General features: G+C 40.6%; 1 protein-coding gene and 1 long non-coding RNA gene across 2 annotated transcripts in view; both read left to right on the top strand.

Annotated features, from left to right (window-relative positions):
- LOC120434845 (NACHT, LRR and PYD domains-containing protein 12-like) overlaps window positions 1-6,163 on the top strand; it is a gene marked incomplete at its 3' end in the record, with an annotated part of 35,195 nt that extends 29,032 nt beyond the window's left edge. The window contains exons 10-11 of the mRNA XM_039603303.1: window positions 5,488-5,527; window positions 5,676-6,163. Of these exons, the coding sequence (XP_039459237.1) occupies window positions 5,488-5,527; window positions 5,676-6,163 (528 nt within the window). The remainder of the gene's footprint in view (window positions 1-5,487; window positions 5,528-5,675) is intronic.
- A 3,296-nt stretch (window positions 6,164-9,459) lies between these two features.
- LOC120439121 lies at window positions 9,460-14,513 on the top strand. Its single transcript, XR_005612386.1, has 3 exons — window positions 9,460-9,480; window positions 11,280-11,600; window positions 14,485-14,513. It is a non-coding gene; the product is annotated as an uncharacterized LOC120439121 (long non-coding RNA).
- Window positions 14,514-15,706: the final 1,193 nt, after the last annotated feature.

The following is a 15,706-nucleotide window of genomic DNA, read 5'->3' as shown; positions in this document are numbered from 1 at the left end:
AAGCACTACAGATATGTACAAAAGACAAGATTATAAATTCTTAACAATCAAAGATATGTTTGCGAATAAAAAGGTTTTACTTGTGCTTTCTTTTAAGACTGGTCTGGGTTTCTTCTTCGGACTGAAGGTCAGTATCACAGCGTTCACGTGGATATCTCTGAAGACTGCGTTCTGCTTCGTGAAATGTGCCTGAAATACAAACACAATGTACTGCCAGACATACATTACGTGTGGACAAAAGGTGCAAACGCATAGAAAAATCAGCGGTTTCAAAAATACGCTGGTACGTGTGGACGTAGCCTTATTCATTATTCAAGGCACAAACGGAAAGTCATGTACGCTTGCAACGTACAGTCACGTGGGCATGCCGCGTGAGCATTCAAACTGAGTCTAAAGTTTTCATGTGCGAATTGAAGCGAGTGCTCTCCAATCATCAAAAGTAAGTCATTGAACACGTTTATACAGTTAACTTTACGTTTATCAATCATATATCACAGATTTAGAATTTTTGTAGTACTAAGCAACTACAGAGCGAAAGTCTGGGTCAAGCGCCGGCGGCTACGGCAAGAACAAAGGAAACCTCGAGCGTTAAAGCTAGCTTTGTAAGGAATATAACGAAGAAATTATGAAACAAAATGTTTTCTTTGTTGATATACTTTGTTCGCAGTGCAATTTATTTGTTGCGGATTGCAAGAAGTAGACACAATTTCGGGCTCCCACATTTTGTGGGAGCAACGTAAATAACAGTAAAAAAACTCGTTAATGTACAACATTAACGAGTTTTTTCTGTTATTCAAATGCAAACATGGAAATAACGAGTAGGAAAAAAATCATTCATTCTTACCTTATACTAATCGTGGTGCGGGCCAGTGCAGTGCATGAACTGATGCCTTCTCCGGTCAATTCCGCTGAGAGTAAATCAAATGTCCCGCTCTACTGTAGAAGACAATGAATACCTGGGGGATGTACCAATGTGAGAGGGTGCTGCGGAATAGTCCAAGTGATCGCTGCTTTAATTTCCGGTCAACTATACATAAATTGCACGTAGACACGATTTTTTAAAGCTGGTGAACTAGACCAAGTCATTGATAACAAATGAACAATAAATCTACTTTCTCTGGTACTTTATACCCGATCAGTTGCAGTGCAATTTAATGCTCAACTACAAATCGATGGTTTTGATGGTGACGGAGCGAATGATCGTCAACTATAAATAGAGCGTTTTCTCGACGTTGTTGTTGTCACCTGGTCGACTATAAATAGATCAAATATCAATGACAAAAAAACAACGGTGAATCAACATCGTTACAACGTCTCTATAGTAAGACCGTCGGTTTACCACAGTTATTCAATGTTGTTACAACATTGGCATTTCAACCCCGACCATATACGACAGTTCGGATGAAAAATCAACATAGATTCAATGTCGTCTTGCTATCTGGGTACAGTCCTGGTAGGTACGGTGTTATCCACACAGAAATTAATATAGTTAGTAATGCATGTAGTAAGGCTGTCGATGTCCTCTCCGTGGTCGTCACAGATCACCTCCCACACAGTCGACTCAAAATAATCCTTAAGAGCCTCCTCGCTCTCCTCCGACCATCTCTGTACTGTGCGGGTGGCTGGTGGCTCCCTGCGCACTAAGGGCTCATACACAGGGACAAGGTGACAAGGAGTCAATAACGGTAGCCTACTTAGCATTAACTGCTCACTAATATAATGCTAATTCACATCAAATTATCATTAGCTGCTCAAGTTGTTATAAGGAAAGAGAAAAACGGTATTAGCATTAGCTGGTAATAATTATTCGCCCCTAATTAGAATTAGCCGCTAATGGCAGTATACTTGGCATTAACTCCTCACATCGTTATAATGCAAATGAAAAGTGACAGCATTATCGGATAATGCTACCTCACATCAAATTAGCATTAGCTAATAACAGCAGACTTCTTAGCATTAGCTGCTCACATTGTCATAATGTAAGGGAAAAGAGTTAACATTATCGGATAATGCTAATTCACATCAAATTAGCATTAGTGAATAACGGTAGACTTCGTATCATTAGCTGCTGTCATTCTTACAAAGCAAAGAAAAACAGTATGCGCATTAGTTGCTAATGCTTTTTCATCTAAAATTAGAATTAGCCACTAATGGCATCCTATAGCATTAACTCTTTACATCGCAGTGGAAAAGTTAAAATAGAATGAAAAAAAGTGTTCGCATTAGCTACTCGTATTGTTAAAAAGTAAGAAAAAACATTGTTAGCATAAGCGGTTAATGCTAATTCATCTCAAATTAGTATTAGCTAGTAACGGCAACCTACTTAGCATTAGCCAGTCACATTAAAGCAAGAAAATATGATATTAGCATTAGCTGCCAATTACTATTCCCCTAAAATTAGCATTAGCCACTAATGGCAGTCTACTTATCATTAACTCCTCACTAATATAATGCTAATTCACATCAAATTAGCATTAGCTGCTAGCATCAGCCTACCTAGCACTAGCTGCTCACATTGTTAAAAGGGAAGGGAAAACGATATTAGCATTAGCTGGTAATAATTATTCACCCCCAATTAGAATTAGCCGCTAATAGCAGTATAATTGGCATTAACTCCTCACATCGTTATAATGCAAATGAAAAGTGACAGCATTATCGGATAATGCTAACTCACATCAAATTAGCATTAGATAATAACAGCAGCCTTCTTAGCATTAGCTTCTCACATTGTTATAATGTAAGGGAAAAGAGTTAACATTATCGGATAATGCTAATTCACATCAAATTAGCATTAGCTGCTCAAGTTGTTATAAGGAAAGAGAAAAACGGTATTAGCATTAGCTAGTAATAATTATTCGCCCCTAATTAGAATTAGCCGCTAATGGCAGTATACTTGGCATTAACTCCTCACATCATTATAATGCAAATGAAAAGTGACAGCATTATCGGATAATGCTAATTCACATCAAATTAGCATTAGTTAATAACGGTAGACTTCGTATCATTAGCTGCTGTCATTCTTACAAAGCAAAGAAAAACAGTATGAGCATTAGCTGCTAATGCTTTTTCACCTAAAATTAGAATTAGCCACTAATGGCATCCTATAGCATTAACTCTTTACATCGCAGTGGAAAAGTTAAAATTGAATGAAAAAAAGTGTTCGCATTAGCTACTCGTATTGTTAAAAAGTAAGAAAAAACATTGTTAGCATAAGCGGTTAATGCTAATTCATCTCAAATTAGTATTAGCTAGTAACGGCAACCTACTTAGCATTAGCTGGTCACATTAAAGCAAGAAAATATGATATTAGCATTAGCTGCCAATTACTATTCCCTTAAAATTAGCATTAGCCACTAATGGCAGTCTACTTATCATTAACTCCTCACTAATATAATGCTAATTCACATCAAATTAGCATTAGCTAGTAATCGCAGCCTCCTTAGCATTAACTCCTCATATCGTTATAACGCAAGGGAAAATAGTTAGCATTATTTCATAATGCTAATTCACATAAAATTAGCAATAGTTAATAACGGTAACCTACTCATTATTAGCTGCTCACATTGTTAAAATTGAAGGAAAAATAGTATAAGCATTAGCTACTCATATTATTAAAAAGTAAGAAAAAACTTTGTTAGCAGTAGCGGATAATGCTAACACACATCAAATTAGCATTAGCTAATAAAGGCAGCCTTCTTAGCATTAGCTGCTCAGATTGTTATAATGCAAGGGAAAAGAGTTAGCAAAAACATTGTTAGCATTAGCAGATGATGCTAATTCACCTCAAATGAGCATTGGCTAATAATGGCAACGTACCTAGCATTAGCTGCTCACATTGTTATAATGGAAGACAATATGGTATTAGCATTAGCTGCGAGTGCTTATTTACCGAAAATTAGCATTAGCCACCAATGGTAGCCTTTTTAGCATTAACTTCTTAATGTTAAATGAAGTTAATTAATGCTAAATAGGGTTAATTGAAAGGAATGTAGTGTTAGCATTAGCTACTGATATTGTTATAAAGCAAGAAAATATGGTATTAGCATTAGGCAGTCCACTTAGCATTAACTCCTCACTGATATAATGCTAATTCACATCAAATTAGCATTAGCTGCTAGCATCAGCCTACCTAGCACTAGCTGCTCACATTGTTAAAAGGGAAGAGAAAATGATATTAGCATTAGCTGGTAATAATTATTCACCCCTAATTAGAATTAGCCACTAATGGTAGAAAAAGAAAAGAATTAGCATTATTGAATAATGTTGACTTTGGCCCACTGGAAAAGTTCAGAACTAAAGATTTAGGAGTGTTTCTCAATAGCTCTTTCTCATTTGAGAAACAAATAAATTCTGTTATTAAAACCAACTGTAAGGTTTATATTGTTGATTGGTATTTATGGTTAGAAAAATTTACTCATATATGCTTAGAGTTTGATAATCGATTGCATAATGATAGAGGTTTGATCCTTAGTAGTCTGCAAAGACTCTGTGTGCCTTCCAGAGTGCTCTGGCATGCACACACAGCTTGGGGTCATGAGAGAGGTTGTACCTTCTCTTACTGATTTATGGTGTAGGAGGACACCTACTCTGTGTCTGCTTAAGCATAAGAGCCCTTTGTTAGGGGGACCGCTGGACTCTTAGCACCAGCTTTGGGGTCACAGGGTCACATCTGGACACACACACACACACACACACACACACACACACACACACACACACACACACACACACATACCTACACTATGCACAGACTGGTACTCTTTGTTCATACCTGTGTAAGACTTCATATGTTAATGAACTTATGCATATTCATGTAACCTCATAAAGAGCAGTGTTACGAGGGAGCAGACGAGAGCGACTGAGGTCAAGTGAAGGAACGGTGCTGTCACAGTTCTCTCCCTCATGAATTGTCTGGTTCCAGCAGTGGCTCTGTGACGCATCACCAGCTTTTTCCACTGGTTACCAGTACGTCGTAGAATCCACTTCCAGATCTTGTTGTTTGTCTTTAAATCTCTGAATGGATTGGCTCCATCTTATCTCTCTTTAACAAAAATAATCCAAGTCGAGCCCTCAGGTCTGCAGATAAGTAGCTTCTGACCAGAACTAGGACGTAAAAAACAGAGGTGAGCTTTATCGATCGCTGCAGCCAAACTCTGGAACAGTCGCCCTTCACATCAGGTCGTCACCAACACTCGACATTTTTAAACCCGGTTGGAAACACATTTGTACTCTGTAGCTTTCAATTCTGACGAGTCTTTATAGTAATTACTGTGTATGTTTCCTATTTTATCTCTACTCTGTGCAGCACTTTGGCTCAACCTGTTTTTAAATATGCTGATAAATAAATGTAGATTTCTTTGAATAAAACAGTGGAGCCGAGCTTTGAGCCGTCCTCAGTGTGTAACAGTGTGTATGAGAGCCATGTAATGTCCATGTGTGCATGCTGACTGTGCTGCTCTGACCCCCTCCTCCTCCTTTCAGGGGGAGCCTGCTGGAGTCCGATGGTTGAGACCAGGTCTGAGGAAGTGTAAGTGTGTTTTTAATGGGATTCATGAAAACAAAGCAGCACACATTCAACCATCTTCATCATGTCAGGAGTCATCATCAAAGTGTCAATCAATGAACAGATGATGGATCAATAACTGCAGCTGGATTGTGTTTGTTCTCTCCATCAGATTCCTGTCAACTCACAATCGACACAAACACAGTGAACACAAAGCTCCAACTGTCTGACAACAACAGGAACGTGACACATGTGGGGGTTCAGTCATATCCTGATCATCCAGACAGATTTGATGTTTATTATCCTCAGCTGCTGTGTAGAAATGGTCTGACTGGTCGCTGTTACTGGGAGGTCGAGTGGAGAGGAAATGTTTTTATATCAGTGAGTTACAGAAGCATCAGAAGGAAAGGAGGCAGAGACTGTTTGTTTGGACAAAATGATCAGTCCTGGAGTCTGGAGTGCTCTGATGGTCTTGGTTATTCTGTCTGGCACAATAACAGAGACACATCCATCTCCTCCTCCTCCTCCTCCTCTGTCTCTAACAGAGCAGCAGTGTATGTGGACTGTCCTGCTGGCACTCTGTCCTTCTACAGAGTCTCCTCTGACACTCTGATCCACCTCCACACCTTCAACACCACATTCACTCAAACTCTTTATCCTGGGTTTGTGTTCTTGTTTCCTGGTTCCTCAGTGTCCCTGTGCTGAGTGGAGTGTAAAGAGTGTCTCCTGTTAGAGAAACACTCTGACTGTTGAACAGATAGTTCAGTCTGTACATGTCTGTCTCTTTCACTCACAAACACGTTTTCAGATTCATGGATTCAATCAGTTGATGTTTGAAACTCTTCTAAATGATTCCTTGTAAACTTCTTCCTCTTCAGTCACAAACAAACAGGAAGTGATGTCACATGTGTTCCTGTCCACAGCAGAATGAGTCTATTGCTGACAATCAGTGATGTACAAACATTGTGAGCATTTCTGAGGCCCAAAATAAACTGAGTAGTTCACTGAATGAACAATGGACTGTGAGCTCAGTTCCTTCATCATTAGTATGGATTATATATGTATATGTATTATATTAGTATCATATATATCAGGTGCTGCTGCTGCTGGTTTCAGTCATTGTGCAAATGTGCTGTTTGTAAGGTTGTAAAGCTGCAGTCAGCTGAGACTGAAGAAGTCACCTGATCAGTGAGCAAACGTTTCTGAAAACGTCCAGATGAACAGAATCAACCTTTTGGGATCAGCCAGCAATGCAGCATCACTGTTGTTCAGGTTCAGAGGTTTGCAGGAAGGAACTGATGACCAGAAACAGCTGCAAAGTCCAATAAAATACCAGCTGGAGTTCAGCTGCATTTGAAGAAGTCAAAGAAAAGTAAGGATGGCAAAGGGCGATGTTTTCTTCCAAAGAACTGAAAACATGGTCGACGCCTCATTAGAAGAATAATCTGGACATTTGTGAGGAACTCTAACCAAGAAAGCAACACAAGAAAGCAACGTCACACAGATCCAACAGACAGTTTCCATGACTGGAAGTGTTCAGTGTAAAAATGCTACATTGCATTATTGCATCCTCTCACCACAGGAGGTGCTGTTGGCACCACTGATTGCTGATCAGCTGTTCTCTGATGATCTGATTGATCCTGTGAATAACGGGACTCACTGAACTCTGTGACACAGTGAAGATTACAGAGTTTAACTTCAACATCTGACTGACGTCACACAGACAGAAGGATGAACCAGTGAGGCACAGAACACAGTTACTGGAGATACTGGATCAGCTCCATGTGAACCTCTGATGGAGAAGCTGCTGACCCAGAGAAACATCAGGACATGACAGGCAGCTGCACTGATCTAACAACATGTAGCAGAGCTGATCTATGTTAGAGGATCTATCACAGCAGCTGAAAGTCCAACACTGGATACCAGCTGAGCCTGTGCTGAGTGTTACAGGAAAAGAAACACTGACACTGGTAGACACAGTGATGCTGACTGGGGCACAGAGCTGAATGATGCAGCATCAGGACACTGTTTCAGTCTGACTGACAGAGAAACCTGTAGCTGCATCTACATGTGAGGCAGAGGCCACACAAGCAGGTTTCTATGTTTCACAGTGACTGAGATCTTCAGTGGGGGTGGACATGCTCCTGTACATGTCACGGCGAGTGAGATGGGCCATGTGGAGATGATAAAGGAGGATCCAGTCGCAGGCACTCGTGAAGGTGAGAAGGTGGTTTATTGAATACAAAGCAAATAGAGAAACGGCAAACGGGACAGGAGAGTATCTAAACTGAGAACAACTAACCTACTGAACACAAACCAGGGCATGAACATGAAAGGGGATGGACGGAGGTAAATGACGGTTGACAGCAGGTAGAACACACAGGAGAAGCATGGTGGGTACACAGATGAAGCAGGGTAGATTCACAGACGGACCAGCAACTACAAACACAGAAGACACGACTTAAATACACTCAGAGAAACACGGGGAGATTACACACAGGTGGGGAACACAGCTGGGAATAATCAAAAAGACGAGACAGGGGTAAAACTGAACACACTCACATGAGACGCAGACCTTCACAATAAAACAGGAACAAGAAACCAGAAATAAGAAATCACACTAAGACGCTGACTTGACACAGAGAGAGACAGAAAATGACGCATGGAACTAGACCTATACTAAGCAGACACGACCGAAGAACAAATCCTTAAATATGAACAAACAGAAACATGGAACTCTAATAATAATAATAATAATAATAATAAAAATAATCTATCATCCTAATAATCATCACCACCACCACCAGTATTACAGGGAAAAATCCATCATTCAAAACCAAAACACAACTCAAAATACTGGGTCACACCGACCCAGAACTGTGACAGTACAGACCTCTGAGGAGAACCAAGGTGCAGTCAAAGAGTCCAGTCTGTCCTCACAGATGTGAACATGTGGTTTCATCAGGTCTGCTGTCAGCTAGCAGGCTCACATCAGAATCACTGTTCCTGAAAAACACAGTCTGTGTGACATCATCAGTCAGCTGATCGTCCCAGATCTGAATGGTTTCTGTCTCTACTGAGGAAGTCAGAGAATATCACTGAGGTGTGGATCAGGTCTGAGTGACCTGTGGAGGGACAGCTTTAAACAGTCCACAGGTCTCACGTCCTGCTCAGTCTGGTAGCAGATACCTCGTATTGTTCCAGATGTGCTGACATCACCAGCAGCAGCAGCAGCACAGCTGTGTGATACGATGAATCTCAGTTATTGATCCAACACACAGTAAATACAAAGATCAGGATTTATGAGAGTAATCATTATGAGTCTGAACACATGATCACTGAATGTTAGTCTCCACAATAATAAGCTAACACAAGCAAACACAGCTTTCAGCTCTTATTTTGAAACTGGCTTATTTAGAGAGCTGTGATGTGAGCGTGCCTGGCTCTGAGGCACTTGGGTCAGCCTCTGTTGTTTAGAAGTGTTACAGACTGTGAATGACACAGACCTGTCAGTTTCCATGTTTGTCTGTAACACAGCTCAGGGGCTCCATGCTGAACGCATCCATCCAGTGTTATTGATCCAGGACTAATACCAGCATTGCCATCAGAAGATCACTAGCAACCTTTACTAGTGCAAATGTTGTGCTTTGTTGTTCTCTCAGTTTACAAGTTGGAGGTGGATTCAGGGGTGGAGTCTGTCCAGCTGCCCTGCAAAACCATGGTTTGCCTGCCTAAATACGCTAAAGTGGAGTGGAAGGACAAAAATAAGAGAAAGGTCCACGTGTATGAGAACGGCTCTGAACAGCATGATGATTTTAAAGGCCGAACAAAGATGAAGAGAAACTTACTGGAACCTGGAGACCTCAGTCTGACCCTGAAACACCCCACAGATGGAGACAACTCCACCTACACCTGCACCGTATACAGCAGGGAGGGAAACATCCTGTCGGAGAAACAAGTGGAGCTGAAAGTCAGAGGTCAGTGCTGTAGATACAGGTCAAAGGTCAGAGGTCAGACTCATGATGGTGGTTCAGTCTCAGTGGGCTCCATCCAATAATGTTACAGTGTTAGCATGTCTGATGTTTGTGGCTGTTTTGGTTTTTATTTGATTTCCAGCCAAATGTAAAAGCTTCAGCAGATGAACTGTAGGAGCAAAGTTCATGTGTGAGACTTCATCTGAAAGGTAACATCTTCTAGTTTCTGAACATGTGTTTGTTTAGCATGTGGCTAAAACACAGGCTAAGCTAAGTCAGTTCAAATATCAGGAAAAACCTTCTTTGGTCCTCATCTATAATCAGTCATGATTATAGATGCACGTACATGCTGCACGTGAAAGCAGCATGTACAGTTTACTAACCCCACAAAGCATCAGTGTTTCAATAACACTGTGAATTAAAATGGAGATGCTAATCAGGGTTAGCATGTTACCCTGCTAGCAGTCTTGGCACATGGACAGTGTTGTAACTGTATATGTTACTTAGGTTGTTCTTGTAGCTCCCAGTGAAGCAGCAGCATTCAGCCTGTTAGAGTCAACACAAATGTCTCCATCCAAGCTCATGTTGTGCTTTGTTGTCCTCTCAGTCCCCCAGGTGGAGGTGGATTCAGGGGTGGAGTCTGTCCAGCTGCCCTTCAACACCACACTTCACCTGCCTGTAGACGCTAAAGTGGAGTGGACGGACAATTACAGGAAGGTCCACGTGTATGAGAACGGCTCTGACCAGCCTGAAGAACAGCACCAGGTTTACAGAGACCGAACGAAAATGAATGAAGACCTGCTGAAAACTGGAGACCTCAGTCTGACCCTGAAATACCCCACAGACTACAACACAGACACCTACACCTGCACCGTCTACAGCAGGGAGGGAAACATCCTGCCGAAGAAAAAAGTGGAGCTGAAAGTCAGAGGTCAGTGCTGATGCCCATCCCCCTGGATGCCTAGACAATGAAATCAGGTCGTTATCTGCTGCAGATTTCCTGGTAGCTTTTTGGTACCAACAGCTGATTGTTTTTGTCTATTGTGTGAGTGTCGTGACTCACTCAATGCAGTCTGTCCTTAACGCTTTTAAGCCCATTTGCGTTACTATTTTTAAATCACGGTCAAACTGTGGCTCCTTCCACATATGGCTTTGCAAAGATGACGTAAAACAGCCAAAAACCCCATTATAATCGAGAAACAAACTTTGCCAGTCCGATCAGCTGTTTATAGCACTTTTTACGTTGGAATAAATATCATCAGGTTGTTAACTTGAACTATCGCATATCTGTCATTAACTGCAAAAATCGGAAATTATGTCATTTTCTTGGGAAACGTAGTTTTTCCCTACAGGGCTTTTCAAAGGTTCACTGGTGTTTTTGAAAACCATGTTTGACTTTATGCCCTTCTGTATAGTTTCCTGGACTCTTAGAACTGAGATTGCACTGTTGGAAATATTTTATTTTGATGCACAAAATCTCAAAAATGAAACTATTAAGACAGTCAGAATAAATTTCCTGTGGTTGGAAACTATTTTGTGCAACTTTTTTGCATTTACAGTTTTGAGGGATATATCCCTGAAATTTTTGTAACTACAAATATGTGTAAAAGGAAAAACAACCCAAACAAAAGATTATTTTATAGTTTCTTGCTCTTCTGTGCATTTTCTTTTTGGGTTTTTTGGACATAATGGTTGTGTTGTTGTATTGATATATAGCCACTTAAAATTCTCCAAGAAATAGCAGTGATTTCCACGTCTCCTTCATGATGTAACAGCTCATGTTGTGTTTGTTGTCCTTTCAGTCTGTCAGGTGGAGGTGGAGGAGGGGGCGGAGTCTGTCCAGCTGCCCTTCAGTACCTCAAAAAACCTGCCTGAAGATTCTAAAGTGGAGTGGTTGGACAATTACAGGAAGGTCCACCTGTATATGAACGGCTCTGACCAGCCTGAAGAACAGCACCAGGTTTACAGAGACCGAACGAAGGTGAACAAAGACCTGCTGAAAACTGGAGACCTCAGTCTGACCCTGAAACACCCCACAGAGGCAGACAGTGGTGGATACAGATGTTTAGTCTGGAGAAAGGAAACGTTAATCAGAAAGAAAATAGTGGTGCTCAAAGTCAAAGGTTTGTTTGTTCATTCATTATTTGTGTGTGTGTTAAGTTTATTAGTTAAGGCCTATGTATTCACAGGATCATGAAGATATTCAGGGTCCAATCTTGACACGTAGTCTAATGCCTTTATTTTCAGGGCCGTGTCCACTTAATACTCCACTTTATGGTTATATGGCATTTTAGTTAATATAAAGCGTAGAATTGAGGCACTTCAAATAATTTCATCTCAACAAAACCTAAAACAGTTCAGGGGGTTGACCCAGTGGTCGGTAGCACAGGAGTCCATTCCTGAGCAAGTCTGGAGGCCACACACACTGAAGGCAGTGGTGGCGTAAGGACAGTTCAGGAGGTCAATCGCACAGCCAGCAGCAGCGTTTTCAGTCTGAAAAACGTTTCCTCATTTATGCAAATGACTTCTTCAGTCTAAGCTGACTGCAGGTTTCACCAACCTTAATCAGTTCAATTCTTTTCACTTTTATTTATATAGCACCAAATCACAACAAAACACAACAACAGCACTTTGGTGACAGTGGGAAGGAAAAAACTCCATTTTAACAGGAAGAAACCTCCCACAGAACCAGGCTCATGGACGCCATTTCCTCTCCAGCTTACGAGTTATCTGCTTTAGGCTACGTGTTTGAGAATTATACCACGGAGTCAGGTACTTCTGATTTGAGGCCTTAGTTTTCACAGGAGCTACAGTATCCAGAGTCGTACATAGTGAGGAGGTAAAATTATTAACAAGATAATCGACCTCTGTTGGAGTAGCGTTCAGATAGCTGCTCTGCTCTGTGTTGGTACAGGGCATTGAAGATGATAACAGTGGGTGGATTATATTCTTAAACTTAGTTACAGCACTTTCAGAAAGACATCTACTTTGATAAAGTCTACTCTCCACTGCTGTGTAATCAATTATTGTAAATGTAAATGTTATCAGGAAATGATCAGACAGCAGAGGGTTTTCAGGAAACACTGTTAAATGTTCAGTTTCTATGTCATATGTTAAAACAAGATCTAGAGTGTGATTAAAGTGGTGGGTGGGTTCTTTTACATTTTGAGAGAAGCCAATTGAGTCTAATAACAGATTAAATGCCATGTTGAGGCTGTCATTTTTACGGTGATTAATAGGCTGGTGTGAAAGATTGCTGCCACACCGCCCCCTCGGCCTGTGCTTCGAGGTTTCTGGTAGTTAGAATGACTCGGAGGTGTTGATTCATTTAAACTAACATAATAATCCTGCTGCAACCAGGTTTCTGTAAGGCAGAGTAAATCGATTTGTTGATGAATAAATTATTAACTCATGTACTATGAGTTATACAGACTATGACTACCTCCCAATCACTAGAATGTCCTCCTATCTTTAACTGATAAGAAGAACAGGCTCCAGAGTAGCCTTGCAGGACTGGTCCACACTTGTTAGCAGCACCTGCCCTCTTTATTGGGCACTTGTTAAAAATTTGATTCATTTTAGAAGCCTGGGTGTGCTGCCTTACCTTTCAGAGAAGAGTGGTTGGAGAGAATGAGCACAGCTGGATTGGGTGGCGAATTTATCTCTAATCCGAATTGTTAATAATCAACAGGAATTCAGTGGAAATATGGTGAAATTGAAAGTCCTTCTGAATTAAGAATTCAATCCAATAATTTGAGGAAGAAAAGCCAAAAATACAGAAGCAATTTGTAAGTCAACAGTTTGGGCAGCAGTTTGATCTCTCTTGGCGACACTCTATACACTATACCTTTTATATTGTCTTTACAATAGACAGTATAAACTTGGTATTCAGTAAATTAAGATAAGCAACATCATCTTAAATGCAAGTTAATCTCTGCTACACTTGATGTAACCTAACTGATTATGAGCACTGCAGTCACTGTAAGGCAGTCCAGCACAAAGCTTTACTGTGAATTCACCACACTAACACAACCTAACCTGTTTATCCTGGACAAAACTAACCAGTATTCTCATGCAACGTTTGAATTCACAAAATAAGTATAGCTAAGTTTTTTTGCAGTAGGTTTAACAATATGAAAATACATAATTTATCAAACACACCGTTTACAAAACCAATATGTGATGAAAATGATGGCATTACATTTAAGCTTTAAATTCCAGGTTTATCAAACACAACTGTGCAGTTATTGTGTTTAAATCTCTCATTCCTCTCCTGCTCTGTCTTTCTTATCTTTCTCCATCTCTGAGTGCCTTTCTTTTCTCTCCCTGTGAAATACAGCAGCTGGACCTATAGCTGCAACACACTGTGAGACACCAGCTGCACTCTTTCCAGCCTACTTTAACCATTGAAACTAAAGTAACAAGTCTATAAGAAGTAGAAAGTACAGCTATTTGTTTTCAAATACAGGGACTAAAAGTAAAAAGTTGTCAGGATAATAACTACAGATACTTGAAAATTCTACTGTAGTAAGGAACAATTTCTACTTCATTACTGCCCAGCTCTGATTTTCATGTTCTTATATTGGTCAACCTAATATAATTATATCTGTCTGATTATATTCTGATCCGTGTTAAGCATAATTCCCTATCAGCAAAAATCACATATGAATCACAAATCTGTGTTTAACCATTACAGCATTAATGCTGTTTTCTGCTGTTCCAGATGATCACAAGATAATGTTGGATTAGGTCGGCAGTACAGTTCTTTTCTTCTCAGTCCCAGACATGAATCCAAAAGTTGATGATTAATCATTTATTACAGAATTTAGACATTTGAATAGAAATTTTAACTAGGCAGGCTACATTTTCTATTTAACATATAAACAACAAAGTTATATTTTGATTTATCTTTTTGAGTAAAAAAAGAATAAAGTGACTATTAGGAAAAGGACATTAGCACCCTATAAATTACTGTCTGTGTCTGACTGTCTTGTGTCTCCTCTGCAGGGAGAGTTCAGGTCCAGGATCAAACAGGGGACATCAGGAACAGAAGCAGCTCCATTGATCCGACTCCTCTGATGGCTGATCAATCAGTTTGATCTGTGTGTTCTTTGATTATTGATCAGTGATGTCAGAGTGGAGTCAGTGTGATGTTGTTGTTGTGTGTTTGAGACTTTTAGTGTCCATGAAGGTCTCTACTGCCGTAGATCCTCTGAACTGTGACAGAGGTCTCACTCTGGAGGAAACTCTCAGCACTTTCCAGCAGCTCCTCCATCATGGAGGACGTTCCCTCACTGTAACAGGTGGAGGAGAGAGGAGAGGAAGTACAGGTGGATCCTCTGAGGAAGAGGAGCGTTCCTACAAACCACATGATCACATGACCAGAGGGGCGTGGCCTACAGTGGTAGTAATCAAGTTCATATTCAAAGACTTTATTGTCATTGCATTTGAAAACAACAAAATTTCCGTCACATGTAAGCAATATTTAAAAATAAGTACAAGTTAATAAAAGGATCTAAACTTTCATAAATACTCAAAGTAATAGAAGTCTAAAAAAAATCTCCACTATATGCATATTTTAAAACTGAAATGACTCAGTGAAGTAGTTGCCCTTTGGTTTTGGAATTCTTGCACTTGAACAACTGTTCTTAGTGGTTTGTGCTCTGGGTCATTATTGCCTGTGGGAAGAAACTGATTGGTTCTCGTCTTCAGAGTCCTCAGGCCCTCAGGCAACAGGTGGAACAGGTGATGGCCTAGATTTGAAGAGTCACGGATGATTTTCATGACCCTGCTGAAGTAGTGTTTGTCTGCAGTTTGCTGAGGGGATGGGCCAGCCTCTTGGGGGGGGTTATATGCCCTGTTTATGATCCATTTTCATTTGTTTTTCTCCGTGGATGAGGAACATTAATGCAAGATGATGGCAGTCTCTTTATGGAGGAGTGGTAGAAGGACACCTGGAGCTTTATCTGTAACCTGTTTGTCCTGAGGTAGTGCAGGCACTGCTAAGCTTACTTCACTGTGGCAGTAGTGTGAACAGTCTAGGGCAGGGGTGGGCAATCCCAGTCCACGAGGGCCGGTGTCCCTGCAGGTTTTAGATGTGTCCTCGAACCAAAACAGCTGATTTAAATGGCTAAATTATCTCCTCAACATGTCCTGAAGTTCTCCAGAGTCCTGGTAACGAACTAATCATGTGATTCAGGTGTGTTGACCCAAGGTGAGATCTAAAACC

The sequence above is a fragment of the Oreochromis aureus genome, linkage group 3, assembly GCF_013358895.1.
Source record: "Oreochromis aureus strain Israel breed Guangdong linkage group 3, ZZ_aureus, whole genome shotgun sequence".
Lineage (NCBI taxonomy): Eukaryota > Metazoa > Chordata > Actinopteri > Cichliformes > Cichlidae > Oreochromis > Oreochromis aureus.
This window is presented reverse-complemented; position numbering and strand designations above follow the sequence as displayed.